At 38.5% G+C, this 16,145-nt stretch overlaps 2 protein-coding genes across 4 annotated transcripts; one reads left to right on the forward strand and one right to left on the reverse strand.

The window, feature by feature from the left end:
• The first annotated feature begins 117 nt into the window (after window positions 1–117).
• il17a/f1 (interleukin 17a/f1) lies at window positions 118–2,011 on the forward strand. The gene is made up of 3 exons (XM_051868658.1): window positions 118–910; window positions 1,017–1,225; window positions 1,557–2,011. Exons 1-3 carry the CDS (start codon window positions 866–868, stop codon window positions 1,783–1,785), a joined length of 483 nt encoding a protein of 160 aa, XP_051724618.1. The 5' UTR covers window positions 118–865; the 3' UTR covers window positions 1,786–2,011.
• Window positions 2,012–2,291: 280 nt separating this feature from the next.
• On the reverse strand, window positions 2,292–7,502 carry stmn4l (stathmin-like 4, like). 3 transcript variants are annotated; one of them, XM_051868657.1, is made up of 7 exons: window positions 7,400–7,502; window positions 5,964–6,022; window positions 5,740–5,835; window positions 5,408–5,613; window positions 4,695–4,886; window positions 3,555–3,572; window positions 2,292–2,837 (listed from the first exon to the last, which is right to left on the reverse strand). In XM_051868657.1, exons 2-7 carry the CDS (start codon window positions 5,974–5,976, stop codon window positions 2,829–2,831), a joined length of 534 nt encoding a protein of 177 aa, XP_051724617.1. In that variant the 5' UTR covers window positions 5,977–6,022; window positions 7,400–7,502; the 3' UTR covers window positions 2,292–2,828. The 3 variants fall into 3 exon arrangements, with proteins under 3 accessions (XP_051724617.1, XP_051724614.1, XP_051724615.1); XM_051868654.1 differs by lacking the exon at window positions 2,292–2,837 and having other exon boundaries at window positions 2,905–3,572; XM_051868655.1 differs by lacking the exons at window positions 2,292–2,837; window positions 7,400–7,502 and adding an exon at window positions 6,284–6,434 and having other exon boundaries at window positions 2,905–3,572.
• Between the last annotated feature and the right edge of the window lie 8,643 nt (window positions 7,503–16,145).

Below are 16,145 nucleotides of genomic sequence, written 5' to 3' on the forward strand. Positions count from 1 at the left end.
GACGTCTGTCAAAGAAAGTAGGTTATGTTAGTAACTTGGTTGCTAAGGTGCAGTAAACAATATGTGGCCACAAATGCGTCTAGACACTTCAGATATGTATGAATTCCATTGCATTAGATATGGATGGAACGTGTCCATAGTTCTGACATCGGTGACTCCATAAATCCACTAAAATTCACCAGTTGGTGAAAATTTATTGGAAAAATGGCTCAGAAGATTGACGTTAGATCTGAGGAAATCTCTTGAATTTGCATTTGTTTGGAGGTACATATATTGTTATCTTATGTAATGAAAGAAAATACAGCATTTTTTATATTTACAGCATTTTTCATATTTAAAACATGTATGACTTTTTTTTTTTTTTTGTGGAATAAGATTTTTTTCTTAAATACAATGAATGTCAATGGGGTCCAAACGTTAGTGGAACATATCAATAGTTCTGCTATGACATCAATGACTTCATACATCTACTAAAATTCACTTTGGGTCCAGAAAAAAACAAAAAAACAAGCCTCAGAAAGGTGATTTCCAGAAGAAAATGCTTATATCGCATCTTAGAATGAAACAGAACACTGTATGCTTTTGGATAAAATTGTGAAGTCTATAGGTACATCATATTGTTTAAAACACAAAGCATATACTGTGATATACTCAATACCGAAAAGCATTTTTGCTGACACATTGAATATGACGACATAAAATACCATCAAAGGCTAAAATTCATCACAGGAAACGCACCTACACCACTGCGAATGCACGAACAGGCCTCTCTATATAAACTGCACTTACCACTGCAAATGTAGAACAGCTAGGCATAGGACTGACAGAAGACATCTGAAAAGATAAAGTCAAAACCTTGAGACAAATGAATGCAACAATGTCATCAGCGTTAAACATCCAGGTCCTCGTGGTGAGTATTGCTGAAATGTTAGAAGATGACCTGCTATCTATACTGGCGATTTTTGTTGCTGAAGTCACAAAAATGAGTATGAAATGACGGTGTTTGTGTTTCACAGGTGGCTTGTATGATGGGGCTCGTTTTAATATCATTTGGAGCTGAGGGGGCACCTTCGAAGCATCTTCCGAAGAAAGGAAGCGGCCACCACAGGTCATCAGATGAATCGGATCCATCTTCATCATACCGGTTGATCTTGGATTCTGAGTTTAAGGCGGCCAAACCGATCCGTCCATTAAACAACGACTCCATCTCTCCATGGACCTACACGTAAGACCTTGTCCTATATACCCATAAAAATTGGAATCATTCGTTCCATGAAGAACCATGGAACCTTTCCATTGCAGAAAATGTTCTTCTTTATATATATATATATATATATATATATATAAAAGTTTTTTCAGATTATTAAAATGATCTTCACACTAAAAAAATGGTTCTTCTAAGAGCTCTTCATTGAAAGCTTCTTTGGGGAACCCAAAATGGCCCTCACCCTTTTGGAAACTTTATTTTTAAGAGCTTCTTTGTTGTTTTTAGAATTAGAATGAGACTGTTTCAACCCGCTAACCTAAAATTGCACATGATTCATTTTGTTTCATAGGTTTACGCATGACGAGAACCTGTACCCTTCTAGCATCGCAGAGGCGAAGTGTTCGCTGACTGGATGTTTGATCGATGGCAGTGAGGATTACCTGTCCCAACCTATTTACACCCAAATCATGGTCTTGAGGAGAATTCGAGGAGAAAAGCACAACTATTCCTTTAGAATTGAGTACAAAACCATCGCAGTGGGATGCACCTGCATTCGTCCATATGTAGAACACGTTTAAAACGAGGAATCTAATGGAGTTACAGATCTACTGATGTGACAGTATTACTATTCTAAAACTTAAGGCTTAAGACTTAAGACTTTATAATTTATTTATATAATCACATATGTACGTGTTCGCAAATGTAGGATATTTATTTATTTCAACTGTATTTTTGGATTTATATATTTGAGATTTATTTGATTTTTTTTTTGCTTTATTTTGATATTAAAACATTTCTGAAGAATCGGATTCATCATCACCTGTCTAATAATCTAATTTATTAATGTCATTAAATATGTGTTTGTAAATGTAGGTTATTTATTTTCACTGTTTTTTTTTTTTTTTTTTTTTTTTTAATTAAAATAATCTGTATTAATTATTTATTTATTGATCCAAATGTGTTTTAAGGTTGCAATAAATGAGAAAAAAATATTACAACGATTGTTCTGATGGTCTTTTTCTTTTTTTGGAAGCATTTTAAAAAATTCAAAATCTAAAACAAGGAAGTCACAAGGACAAAACTATACCAGCAGTCCTTTAATTCGCTCTGCCTCTAAAATATATCACAATTTCTGTACAGACTTATATAGCCAAATCAGACACCAGCTGATCATGAGGCAAGTGAACATATGTACAGCGGCAAAAGCTTGAGCAGTTTACCAAAAATAGAGCCTTAAAGACAGGACAGAAGACAAACTGACTGCATCCACATGGGCAAAGTACATGAAACCGTCCAAACGTCACTCAAATATTCATAAACAAACAAAGTTACCACTCACATTCACTCATTTTTGGCACTATTGGCATACAAGCTCGTCACAGAGACAAACACATCTCTGTTTTTCTCAGATTAAGGTATTAAAGATTCCTTCACAATCTTTGCTGGCCAGCCAGTTCCGTTCATCTGACAACATGGCCATCGTACCTTACAATGATATAATGATATCATAATCGGGTTTCAGAGTCATAATCTCATATGATCCAAGCTAATAAGCTCAGCGTGATAGTCAGTCCTTTGGTGAATGTTCTCCCATATGATCAGCGTGTGTTGTGGGAAGATCTCAAGGCACCTGGAACATAAAGTTCAGAGATATAGCAATTAATATCAGGACAAAGACCACACATTCACACACCAAATGGCTTTTCACAAGTTTTATCAAGAGATTCACAGCATGCAAACACATTAAAACGTTGATTTTGGCCACATTTAATACACTATATGTTGTCAGGTAACTAACAAATATTCTACTGTTTTTTTTTGTGATTCTTCTACTAAGACACATAAATACAAAGCAGAACTACAGTACTAAGTACACAACACCTCTTTGAATACACAAATAATGTTACAAACAGCTAATTCACAGCAGAACAACACAAATACACATCTTGGTTACTCTGTAGTTTCCATCTGCCTCGTTGTTCATTATCTTTATCCTATCAGTTCATGCTAAGCTATTACTAAAGAAACAGATGATGCATGCATTTTACATAGTTTGGCGGCTAACAAATCAACAAAACAACTTTTTGTCATTTTCCAAATGATGCCCAATTCCACATCCACAATACACTGCGTTTTGTACTGCAGCAAACACAAGAATATAGTATCTTTCGCTGCAAATATCGCAAGATAGGCCTTCAAATCGTTGCCAATTCCAAAGCACAGCCTTTCTTCGCATGACTAGGACCTGCTAGGCCTTATTTTATTGTTTGCTTTTGAAAAATTTGGACAAGAATTGCTCTTGATTCTACTGCCAGTCCAGTTCCATGTGTTCCTTGTTTTTCCTCACCTCCTCAGCATGCTTGTCCTGGAAAAATACAAGACAAAAGGAAGAAAAACTATTAAATAATAGCTCAATCTCAACCCTAAAGTGTCCAAGCTTTAAAAAGATCTTCCTAGTGGCACCAAACAGAATTGCAAAAATAATGCCTATTTCCAAAACATTCAGATAGTCATGCCTTAAACTCACACCATCGATTGAGCTTATATTACTACCTGTATATTAAAGAGATAGTTCACCCAAAAATGAAAATTATCCCATGATTTACTCACCCTCAAGCCATTCTAGGTATATATGACTATCTTCTCTCACACAAACACAATCAGAGTTATTTAAAAAAAAAAAAAAATATCCTGGCTCTTTCAAGCTTTATAATGGTAGTGAATGGCACTCACATTTTTGAAGCCCAAAAAAGTGCATCTATCCATCATAAAAGTAATCTACACGGCTCCAGAGGGTTAATAAAGGCCTTCTAAAGCGAAGCAATTGGTTTTTTTAAGAAAAATATCCATATTTACAACTATAATAACCAGCTTCTGGTAAACAACCATAACCTCTGACACGACGCAGGACGTAATGACGAACACAGAAGAGCAGAAGATAAACAAAACACAGTCACGAATTAGAAGTCTAAAATGTGAATTTTTCAATAAAAATGCCGGAGGATTTCGATATAAGAGAAAAGGAGCTTGAGTTTGTTGCACAGCCCTATTTGTTTGAACCGCGAGAGGTTGCGTCAGAGGTCAGAAGTCGATTTGCGTATGGATGTTTGTCCGAAGTTGATTATTATAGTTAATAAAGTTTTAAATATGGATATTTTTCTTACGAAAACCTATTGCTTTGCTTCAGAAGGTCTTTATTAACCCCCTGAAACCGTATGGATTACTTTTATGATGGATGGATGCATTTTTTTGGGCTTCAAAATTACCATTATAAAGCTTGGAAGAGCCAGGATATTTTTTAATATAACTCCGATTGTGTTTGTCTGAAAGAAGATATGCATATACACCGAGGATGGCTTGAGGGTGAGTAAATCATTGGGTAATTTTCAAATCCCTTTAAGCCACTCAAACAAACAGATTGCAATTCCTTTTTGTGCCACTAGTGGTGTACCTTTAAAAATGAAACTGGGTTAGGATGTCACCGTACCTTCTCCTGAAGACGTTCCAGCATGGCAGCGATGTGGGCCTCCCTGTTCTCTTTGTTAATCTCCATTCTTTGCTCCAGTTTTTCTTTGGCCATCTTGATGAAGTTGTTGTGTTCCTCTATGGCTTTCTGGGCCACTTCTCGTTCATGTTCTCTCTTCTCAGCCAAGTGCTTCAGAAGTTCAGCTTCCTGACACTGTGGAGATAACGCATAAGATTCTAACTCAATATGAGACTCAACTAAAAACATATCTAGTGTTGTTAAAATAATTTTCTGTATATGAAACAAACCTGAAATCAAATAAAATATTACATAACAAACTGGCCTTGGCAACAGACTGAAATAAATTGAAGTTGAAGTACTAAAATTAAATAAAAAATTCATTAAAGCTATAAAAATTTAAAAAACACACCAATAAATAAAAAGGACAAAATTAAGTTAATCAAAATTACTTAAACTAAACAAAAACTAAAATGAAAACTGAAAATATAAAGTAAAGCTGATAAATAAAAACTATAATAGTATATGAATAATACTAAAACACTGAGCATATCCAGCTTTGAAATATCTATCTGAAGTTGTCTTACATTTATTGAATGTAAAGTTAAAATTGATGCATTTATGGTAAGCAAAATCATATCTCCGTTATAGATATGCAAGTGAAAGCTATAATAATCACACATGTTAATTATCTTCCATCATGATGTATTCCTCACCTTTCTTCTCTCCTCAGCAGCATCCAGTTTCTTCTGGATCTCTTCCAGCGAAGGGTCCCTGCGAGGTGGGAAAGTGGGATGAAATTCCCTCTGACCATCAAAAGACGGCGGTCTGAGGATGACCTCAAAGGCCTGGCCCGATGACCGCTTGTTTAGCTCGATCACCTCCATATCTTTAATGATGCACAGGTTGAGGTCCACAACATCTAAAACAAAAGATCCACAATAATTCATTTTGAAAAAATTAGATCAAATAAACTTAAAATCATGATGGAGAACAGACATAAACAAAGATTTTAGATCTGAGACTTTTATGGAAGCCTTTAAGGTACCTTGTGTTTTCTTGGTGGGCTTTTCCCGAGGCTCTGGTAGGATGCAGGAGCAGAAGAACGACACTAGAGGGAGCTCCTTCATCTTCTCTCTGTATGCTGCAAGAGAAAAAAAGACACTTATTTTGAGCTAATGCCACTGATGCCATGTGCTCACACATCATTCCTTCTGTTCGATTTAACACTTACGAGTTCACATGTGAACGAGCAGCTGGACGTACACGTACCTGCAAGAGTCATCTTTCCTTCTTCTGAGTCCTCTGAGGCGTTTCAAACTCAGCTGATCCTACAGGAGAGAGAAACGATGATGTAATCAGAAACCAGTCAATCCATTCTCGCGGATGTCTTTGTCCTCTAAAGGCCCCACAAGGTTTAGCATCACAAGGAAATGTAGATTATGATCAACTCCAAATTAACAATTTATACTAAATAAATAAATCATAAAACAATAAATTAAAAATAAAGGCAAAATTCCATCAGATTAAGCATTTTGCATCAAGTTTTAGTTTTTGAAAATAATAATAATAATCAAGATGTATTCTCTTACACAATTTGGCTTCTCAAGTAAACGCCTTGTTTGCAGTGTAAGAGTATCACACAGCTACATCTAAGCATGTAGTAGTATGCATACTATGGATAAATCTCTTCAAATCCACAAAACAAAGTACTTGATAGCAATCGTTCACAAAAGAGAGCATGAATGAATCTGGTTTGTTTAGGGTTGATGATCATCTCTCAGCCTACGCGCCTTCGTCCTGCCTCTGTCCTCGCTGTGCCCCCACATTTCCCACGCTCACGATCGCTGCACCCGCTAACACCTTTGAAACTTCGTGACATTTTCAATGCATGGGCTTATTCTATAAAGCATCTCAACTCTTTTATGGGTCCATTCCCAGCATAAAGGCCGAAAATGTTGACTCTTTTTTGAGAATGTGCATCCTTTTCCCACTCATGAGGGATGCACAAAGCAAAAATCAGCTCCTGTTTTATTAATGCAGCAACACAGCTGATATAATAAATAATACATGCTTTGGAACATAACCCAAGAGCATTGTCTTTTAAGCATCATGCATTTGTTTGCAGCTCATGATGCAAGTCATTTTCTTAACCTCCCACTGCTTTCTGATTAAAATAATAGCTTGGTGTTTTGAAAGCAGAGGTTGTGCCGCTTTATGAAGGGGCCGTGGCCTTTTGCACACCAACATATAATCTCACCTCTCAGTAACACCCACAGCGCAGACTAGCACGCTCACTGCAGGACCTCCAATGCACACTTTGCCCTTTTTAAAATAAGCGATGCACTTTCTTCCACTCCTCTCCTATTTTTCACATTGCACTATGCAAAGCACCTTGCATTAACATGATTTTAAGCACAACTGCTTTCTAAATTGTGGTAATAAGACTCTAAACAGTTGCAAAAAATACATATGCATTTCCATATAAGCCTGGCTGCATGAGGTATCTCAAATCTAAATCTTGCAAGCATGCAAATCTGCAGTGCAACATAATCTAAGGAACGCCGGACTACTTAATACAGAACAAAACTGAACTTTCCCTAGTTAATAAAACTTCAAATCGCATTAGTCCAACAGATCAGCAGTGTCCTGCAAAAGCATAATCCAATAAATAACCGGTTATGATATACAATTTCACCTTAACTCACCGACAGTGTGCTGTGGTCTTCTGTCAGAGTCTTTTCCTCGTGTTCAGTCTGACAGTCTGCTGCTGTTTGGATGCTCAACCTGGCAGCATCAGCACCACCTCTGCTAGATAAAGCATGACATCACCTTCAAGCGCTGTGATTGGTCGAGAGGGATGCAGGCTCCTGATGGGCTGGAATGGCTGGGAGTGCAGATAGGGGGTGGTTAACTCTTTGTTGAAAACTGGTTATGATTTCAGAGAAGGGCATATTATTCTGCAGCTTTATGCAGAAGAAGCACTATTGAGTAATATTAGTAGTATTTAATAAGGAAACTGATAATATAGTATTGTTTTTTGTTATGGAAAATTGGCTATTGGAGCATATTATATTTCAAAAATGTGCTTTGTGAGCAAATATCAGGACGCATTACTTCATTTCAGTTTGGAATTGAATTACGTGCACTGCATCGTGTGCTAAACCAGTTCTGTCTGGTTTTGGGAGCTGTTCGAAATGTCATTTCTAAAAACGGAGGAGGACAGGGATTTATGTGTCATCTTCTCACTCACTCACTCATGGCTGGAGTCTTGCTGATGACTATGACAGTGTAACCTTGCCAACATGTTCGTCTGGATGCGGGCAGAGCGGGCCTGTTTGAACAGTCTGTCAATGGTCCATCTGTTGCTCTGGTCCTGTGCCAAATCAATTATTGGAATTTTAAAGATAGTTTGTAGCACATTGCGTTCATTCTGTAGAACGAACCTGCTTTTAACGCACATCACATCTCTAATGTCACAAACGAATGGTTTCTAGATGGATTTAATGATCCTGGAACAGGATGTGCAGGATGAACTTTGATGGTTTCAGCATCCATATAAGGTGCTTATCTGAACCTGTTTGCAGTTCTGAGGTCTCTCATGTGAGGTGGAAATACTCCCAGCGGTTTTGATATGGATGTTGGATATGGTGGAACAGAACACACTGTACCTACTTTATTTCCCAGTAGTACTGCAACTCTCTAAGAACACTGACGTCAGGCACTTACCCTAACAAATGAAATGAAATTACCTGTTATACACCTTCAAACAATATTTAATGTCTTATCAAAGAAACTCGGGTTAATGCAAAAGAAAAGATTGCATATTCGTAGTTAATAACACAAGTAAATGATACATAAGCACATAATTTGTGCGAGAAAGGATCACCCACCCATACAAACTGGAGGGGAGCGTTGGGTTTGGTATGCTGGATGTGATCACCGGAGGAGGCCGCATGCAGGGGGAGGGGAGACGGCAGCGCTCACACTCTAGCGATGATGTCATCCAGCTGTCTGCTATAGGTGGAGAGTCTTGTGCCTGCATGCAAGGGTTTTCACATGGCAACAGAGCAAAAAATGCAGCAAACGAGGTCCTGAAACTGATTAACAGAGAAATGACTGGCAGAATGTATAATGGTTAAATACAGCGTGTGTATAATGGGAGTTGTTCGCAAAAGGTGCACTGAAATCCTTTGCAGAGCAGACTGAAAAGAGAAAGGTGGGGGGGGGGTGTAGTGAAGGAAAACAATGCGACTGCAAGGAAAGCCTGATCATCACTGGTAACCCTGCTATGATGTCATTTCCAGCCAATCAGGAGCGGTGTGCTGGATTCTCTAGTCAGAATGATGCAGTTTCCAGTTCGCATCTGACCTGACAGGCAATGATGATGATGATGATGATGAAGCTAATCATGCATACAAGCACAAACTGTACTGATGATTTCCATATTTTGTTTTTGCAAAACATGAATAGATTTTTATATATTTTTTTTTTAAAGAAAATGTGTTCTAAGGCTGCACACATATACGCTATACACACACAATACTTTTTAAAAAAAAAGAAATTAATACTTTCATTCAGCAAGGACACAATTATTTGATCAAAAGTGGCAGTAAAGATGTTTATAATGTTACAAAAGATTTCTATTTCAATGCTGTCATGGTTTCAGTATAAAGCAACAAAACTGCTTTCAATAGGTAAAAGTATAAAATGTTTCTTGAGCAGCAAATCAGCATATTAGAATGATTTCTGAAGGATCATGTGACACTAAAGACTGCAGTGATGATTTCAGCTTTAAATCACAGCACGGTAATAAATTACATTTAAAATACACCGATCAGGCATAACATTATGACCACCTTCCTAATGTTGTGTTGGTCACACTTTCGCTGCCAAAACAGCCCTGACCCATCGAGGCATGGACTCCACTAGACCCCTGAAGGTGTGCTGTGGTATCTGGCACCAAGATGTTAGCAGCAGATCCTTAAAGTCCTGTAAGTTGCGAGGTGGAACCTCCATGGATTAAACTTGTTTGTTCAGCACATCCCACAGATGCTCGATTGGATTGAGATCTGGGGAATTTGGAGGCCAAGTCAACACCTCAAACTCATTGTTGTGCTCCTCAAACCATTCCTGAACCATTTTTGCTTTGTGGCAGGGTGCATTATCCTGCTGAAAGAGGCTGTTTCCATTAAAGGGTGTACATGGTCTGCAACAATGCTTAGGTAGGTGGTACATGTCAAAGTAACATCCACATGGATGGCAGGACCCAAGGTTCCCCAGCAGAACATTGACCAAAGCATCATACTGCCTCCACTGGCTTGCCTTCTTCCTATAGTGCATCCTGGTGCCAAGTGTTCCCCAAGTAAGCGACGCACACGCACCCGGCCATCCACGTGATGTAAAAGAAAACATGATTCACCAAACCAGGCCACCTTCTTCCATTGCTCCATGGTCCAGTTCTGATGCTCACGTGCCCACTGTTGTTGGCGCTTTCGGTGGTGGACAGGGGTCAGCATGGGCACCCTGACTGGTCTTCGGCTATGCAGCTCCATACGCAACAAACTGTGATGCACTGTGTATTCTGACACCTTTCTATCAGAACCAGCATTAACTTCTTGAGCAATCTGAGCTACAGTAGCTCATCTGTTGGATCGGACCACACGGTCCAGCCTTCGCTCCCCATGTGCATCAGTGATCCTTGGCCGCACATGACTCTGTCGCCGGTTCACCTCTGTTCCTTTCTTGGACCACTTTTGATAGATACTGACCACTGCAGACCGGGAACACCCCACAAGAGCTGCAGTTTTGGAGATGCTCTGACCCAGTCGTCTAGCCATCACAATTTGGCCCTTGTCAAACTCGCTCAAATCCTTACGCTTGCCCATTTTTCCTGCTTCTAACACATCAACTTTGAGTACAAAATGTTCACTTGCTGCACTCACTAACAGGTGCCGTGATGAAGAGATAATCAGTCTTATTCACTTCACCTGTCAGTGGTCATAATGTTATGCCTGATCTGTGAATATTCAAATAGACAACAGTTATATTAAATTGTAATATTATTTCACAATACTACTGATTTTTCTGTATTTTTGATCACATATATGCATATAAACTACATTAAGCCTTTTCCTTTTAAGGTATAATGTGTTGTCATTTTACAAACTAGTTTTGTACATATTGTTCCTCATACAAAATACACAGTAAAGGACAGCTTCAGCTTAGTGGGAAATATTCTTACATCAGTAACACATCAGTCTAATGGCTTGTGATACTTGTGGCAGAATGATTGATGGACACACTTTGCTTAAGAGGTACATTACGGTATGCCAGTTGAATTTTATTAGAACATATTGTGATGAGCTCATTCTGACACACCCCTCCTGAATAATACAGTGCGAAACAGTGAATAATTCATAGTCATGCTTTGTTTTGAGTCAAAAATGCATAAAATGCTTGTTTTTGTCCTGGCAGTGATCTTGTATTTTGGTTTCAAAACTGTCCACAATGGCATATATTAAGGTCAACAACATAATGTAGGTTTGTAGCTGAACTAGGCTGTTTTCATGTCAGGTTGATTTATGTTGCATCAACATGTCTTAAATGTTGACATTTTATACAATAGGTAGGCAATAGGTTTCAAGGGCAATATCGACGTCAAACATTACAATCCAATAGGCATCATTTGTTTGAGTCAAAAGCTTTATATGACCTGATAGTGTATTCTAAGGTGTGAAGCGCTCTGGAGAGCGTGTTGTGGGAGAGTAGGTCATACTGTATCTGCAGGCTCTAAACTCAGGACATGACATCACTCTAATGGTCGCGTGCTGCATGACTCATAGCTTTTAACTCGGGTCGTCAGTGTCTCTCTGGCCTGGGCTTACGGTTAAACCAATCTACATGCTTAAACATGATGATTACTAGCAGTAAATAAAGAACAAAAGATGACATCACATAAACAGATAAAAACAACAGCAATGTTCAAATTTGAATACTAGAATATTGCTTATTGCATGCTGCATTGTGTATGCTGTACAGCATCTATTATTTCTTAAAAATGTTTGTGAAGCAGCACACGATAAATTTTATATGTTTAATAAATAACACTTTATTTTACAGTGTCATGTTACATGTAGTTACTGTAGTAATAACTAGAAATTATGCATAATTACATGCAAGAAAACAAGAAAAAATGTAGGGCGGCACTTGATTTTGTCCACGGGGAATTGATTAGATCGTTGGATAGTTGTGGTTTGCTATTGGTCGATCTCATGTGAGTGACAGGTTGCCCCGCCCTCACGCAAATAAACAAGTCATCAAAAAAGAGAGAAGATATCACTGCAAGAGGGAGAGGAAGTTATTTTGATTAAATATTATGAAGGCTCATGAAGTTTAAAAATAAATTTTGTGCACGGACAAATCATTTATAAAAAAAAAAATACTTCAATATTCCATAAAATGTCATAAAAATGTTGTCAATTTTGATTTCATGGTGACTTTAATTCAAGCAGATCAAATAATACCTAATTTTGGAACAGAAGAGTACCTAACTTATACTGTTAAGGGTAGTACTTGCTTAACATTTCTTAACATGGATGACTAAAGGTGCAATATGTAATATTTTTGCAGTAAAATATCCAAAAACCACTAGGCCAGTGTTATATATTTTGTTCACTTGAGTACTTACAATATCCCAGATGTTTCCAACTATTTGTAAATCGTGAGAAAATTGCAGTTTTAACCAAGGCTCCGGGACGTGTGAGGAGTCGCCTGTCAATTGCGTCATACCCGCGTTACCCTCGGTTTCCGGTTTTATTTTGTAGAAACCATGGAAACACCAAAGACGCTTTAATATATTACACTTTTTAATAGACAAGGCAACAACTGTTTTGATATATTTATAGACAGAAAACTAATTGTTGTTATATAGCTCAACACGTTTAGTCTTATTGTTTAAATCTAATTTTCTTGATTTTTTGCGAGTACCATGCTTTACCATGCCTTAGAGAAAAACACTATTTTGTGACGTAGCTAACATAGCATAATCAGATGATAAACAGAGCTGCATTACCTCATACTCATGACCGGAAAAGCGGAAGCAGCGCCGGCGACTGTGGCATAATAAAAGTTCCGCTGCTCGCGAGGCGTGTGTTACGCAATCGCTCCAGCGGCCTCGTTCAGCTCCCACAACATTCGGTCCTGCTCTGCTTCATACTACAGTAACGTTAATAATCACATCCATGAACATGATTTCTTCCCGAGTCCTATCCCAATTCTTTTCCACCGGCCGTTGAGTTGAAGACCACATGTCCCAAGATTCCGCGCTCAGACTTGGCGTCATCAAGCTACGCCTTTGTTTTGAATAGGCCTCTAGCGGACAACATTTTTACATATTGCACCGTAAGCCTATATTCCCCAAAATATGCAGTATACAATGATGGAGTATTTTATCCATCCTATAGAAAACAATTGTAAAATTAGTTTGCTTACTATAAAAGCTAGAAGTGTTTTGAGGCCTCTTGGCCTATGTGACTATAAGGGTCAGATGTGTTTGAGAAGTTAACTTGGCCACTAAGCATATTTTGTTGGTAATTTTCCACCAGACAACAGGTGGCTGTGAAATTAATAAGCCCATTGTTAAGGGTGTCATGTGAAGGCTTCTTGCCTCCGAGGAGTATTGACTGGTTTGATACAATGTTTCATTTAGCCCATGGGAAAAGGGTTGACCATCAATTGGCAGAAGGCCCATGAGAGATTAAGTCAAAAGATGTACAGTAGTTGGCAGTCGGCCACCCTTACTAAGAAAATGATCTCTTAAATAAGCAACAACTGCAGTTTAACTGGTGAAGTGACTGTGGTAAAAATGTTGGGGAGTACTTGGGAGACTCCAAGAAGAGAAAGGGAGGAGAGCACCTGTAAATGAGATCATGGAAAACAACTGTAGGGGTGGATCCCACACTGTAACAGATAAGAAAAATGTATAAAAACTGCCCTGGCTAGCGAGATTCAGATGTGGAGCTGGCATCTCACTTTGTTGCTTGTCAATAAAGTTAAACTCCTGGGACCTGGAACTTCGAGACAGAGTTTTTCTTTGAAACCAGAACTGAAGGGACACAGAGACATCGAATTTGCCACAACAACAACAGTGTACACTGCACTGGATACTTTCTTTCATTATGCAATGTGCTCGACCTGACAGTCCATTATTCCCAGTTTGACGACTGAACTGCAAGTAATATCATTTGTGATATTTGACAGTTTTTTCTTGACTTATTAAATTAGGCTACCAAAATTGAGATATTTTGACACAAAATTGGATTACAAATACAAAACAACCAATTTTTTTATTTTTTTTGTTTGAGATGACAACTAGACCACAAATCCACAAATTAAGTATGCACATAACGAGGTCATGCGACAATGTTGAACACAATCTTAATTGCTGCATAGTATCTACCACTTCACGTTGTACTTCTAAAATATTAGGCAGTATTTGCTGTATACCACACAGATTGCAGTAAACATCTGCACACTGTGCAGTGCACCATTTACATACTGTTAAAATATCATGGTTGTATGTCACACAGATTTTTCAATATGCAATTGTAACAGATTTGGTTCTTGTCTAGTTGGTAAAACATCATTTGTTGGCCATAAAGTGCACACAATTTAAATACTGGCATTCAAACAGTGTAGGGGTGTCCTAGTATGAATACAGCTCTTTGACCTTTAACATTGATAAAACACAGAATAACCGCAGACTGGTAAAAACCAGTTATGACTGACTTTTGGATCTCGCCAGGCAATGTTCTTCCTCCCAGACATGCAATTATAGTAGGCGTTCTGACACTTCCCGCTTCCATTCAGCTCATCCTTTCTCCCTTTATGTTCAGCAAAAGAGCATTTGTATGTTTGTGTGTGTGTGTGTGTGTGTGTGTGTGGCGGCAGCAGCATGGAAGGGTGTTAAGATGGAGCGCTCGTAAACTCAACCACATAGTGACTCACGCTCTGTGAAAATTCAAAGGCATCTGCCATTAAGTTTGCCACACAACCTACACGCTTCAGAATGTGATGAGTCACCCACACAGCATGCATCTGTTCACGACTACTCTTATTCTAGAAACTTACAGACTAAAGTTAGAGTCTGCAGGACTTGGATGCAATGAAAATGTATATCCATACATCCATCCATTTACCCAGCCATTTATCCATCCATCCTCAAAGAATATTTTGGCTTAAATGTGAGATTTATGTATTTGAATTGCACAAACTTGGATGTAATGAAAATGTAAACCAATGTGAGCAAACACCAATTTTGGATTTGTTGCATACAGAGTCTGTATAGTGATTGATCCACCCACCCATTCTCTCTCCCACCTATCCATCATTCCATCCAACCCACCTACCTACCTATCCATCAATCTACCCATCCATCCTCTCTCCCACCTATCCATCATTTGATCGATCCATCCATCCATCCTCCCACCCACTTACCCACCTACCCACCCACCTATCCATCCATCCATCCATCCATCCACAGATCTATCCATCCACCCAACTTCATCCACCTACCCATCCATCCATCCATCCATCTCCACACATCCATCCATCCATCCATCCATCCCACCTATCCATCCATCTCCACACATTCAACCATCAACCCATCCTCCCATGCACCTATCCATCAACCCATCCATCCCTCCCACCCACCTATCCAACTTCATCCATCCATCCATCATCTCCACACATTCAACCAACAACCCATCCTCCCACCCACATATCCATCCTTCCCATCCATCCATCTATCCATCCATCCATCCATCCTTCCCATCCATCCATCCATCCTTCCCATCCATCCATCCAGTTCATAAACTGCCAAGATTTTTTTTTCAGTTTATGTATGACTGACAAATATGCATCAGTTGTTAAAACTGTGTAATCCAAATATATGGAAAAATAATACATAAATCTAAGCATAAATGCATTTAAATAGATATAATCAAGATACATGCAATTTTTGATTGCATCCATCTAAACAAATTTAAGCAGATTTTAAATGAAAATTAATAAATACCAGTCATTCAAGTACTTATACTGTGAATGAAGGACAGGAAATAAATGTTTGAGTCGTTTCCTCAAAAGGAGAATCACTATTACCTCTCCAATACTCACATTTAAAGAAATTGAAAGCTGAAGGTCTTGCCGAGTGGTATTTCACACATGTGAAGGTCTACATAAAAACATAATTCATGAAACAGAGGGGCTGAAGGCGTGATTTTGAATCCCACAGTCTCACTACACCCACCGGATCCCTCTTCCATATGGCTGCAAAACCACTACTGCCCACCTTCCATCTCAGCACACACTTGGCTCCATTCAATATGAACACGCTGTTCGCTTCTTTAAACAGCATTATGAAAAGACAAAGTAGAAATATTCCAGCAAGGCAGA

The sequence above is a fragment of the Ctenopharyngodon idella genome, chromosome 17 (assembly GCF_019924925.1).
Source record: "Ctenopharyngodon idella isolate HZGC_01 chromosome 17, HZGC01, whole genome shotgun sequence".
NCBI lineage: Eukaryota > Metazoa > Chordata > Actinopteri > Cypriniformes > Xenocyprididae > Ctenopharyngodon > Ctenopharyngodon idella.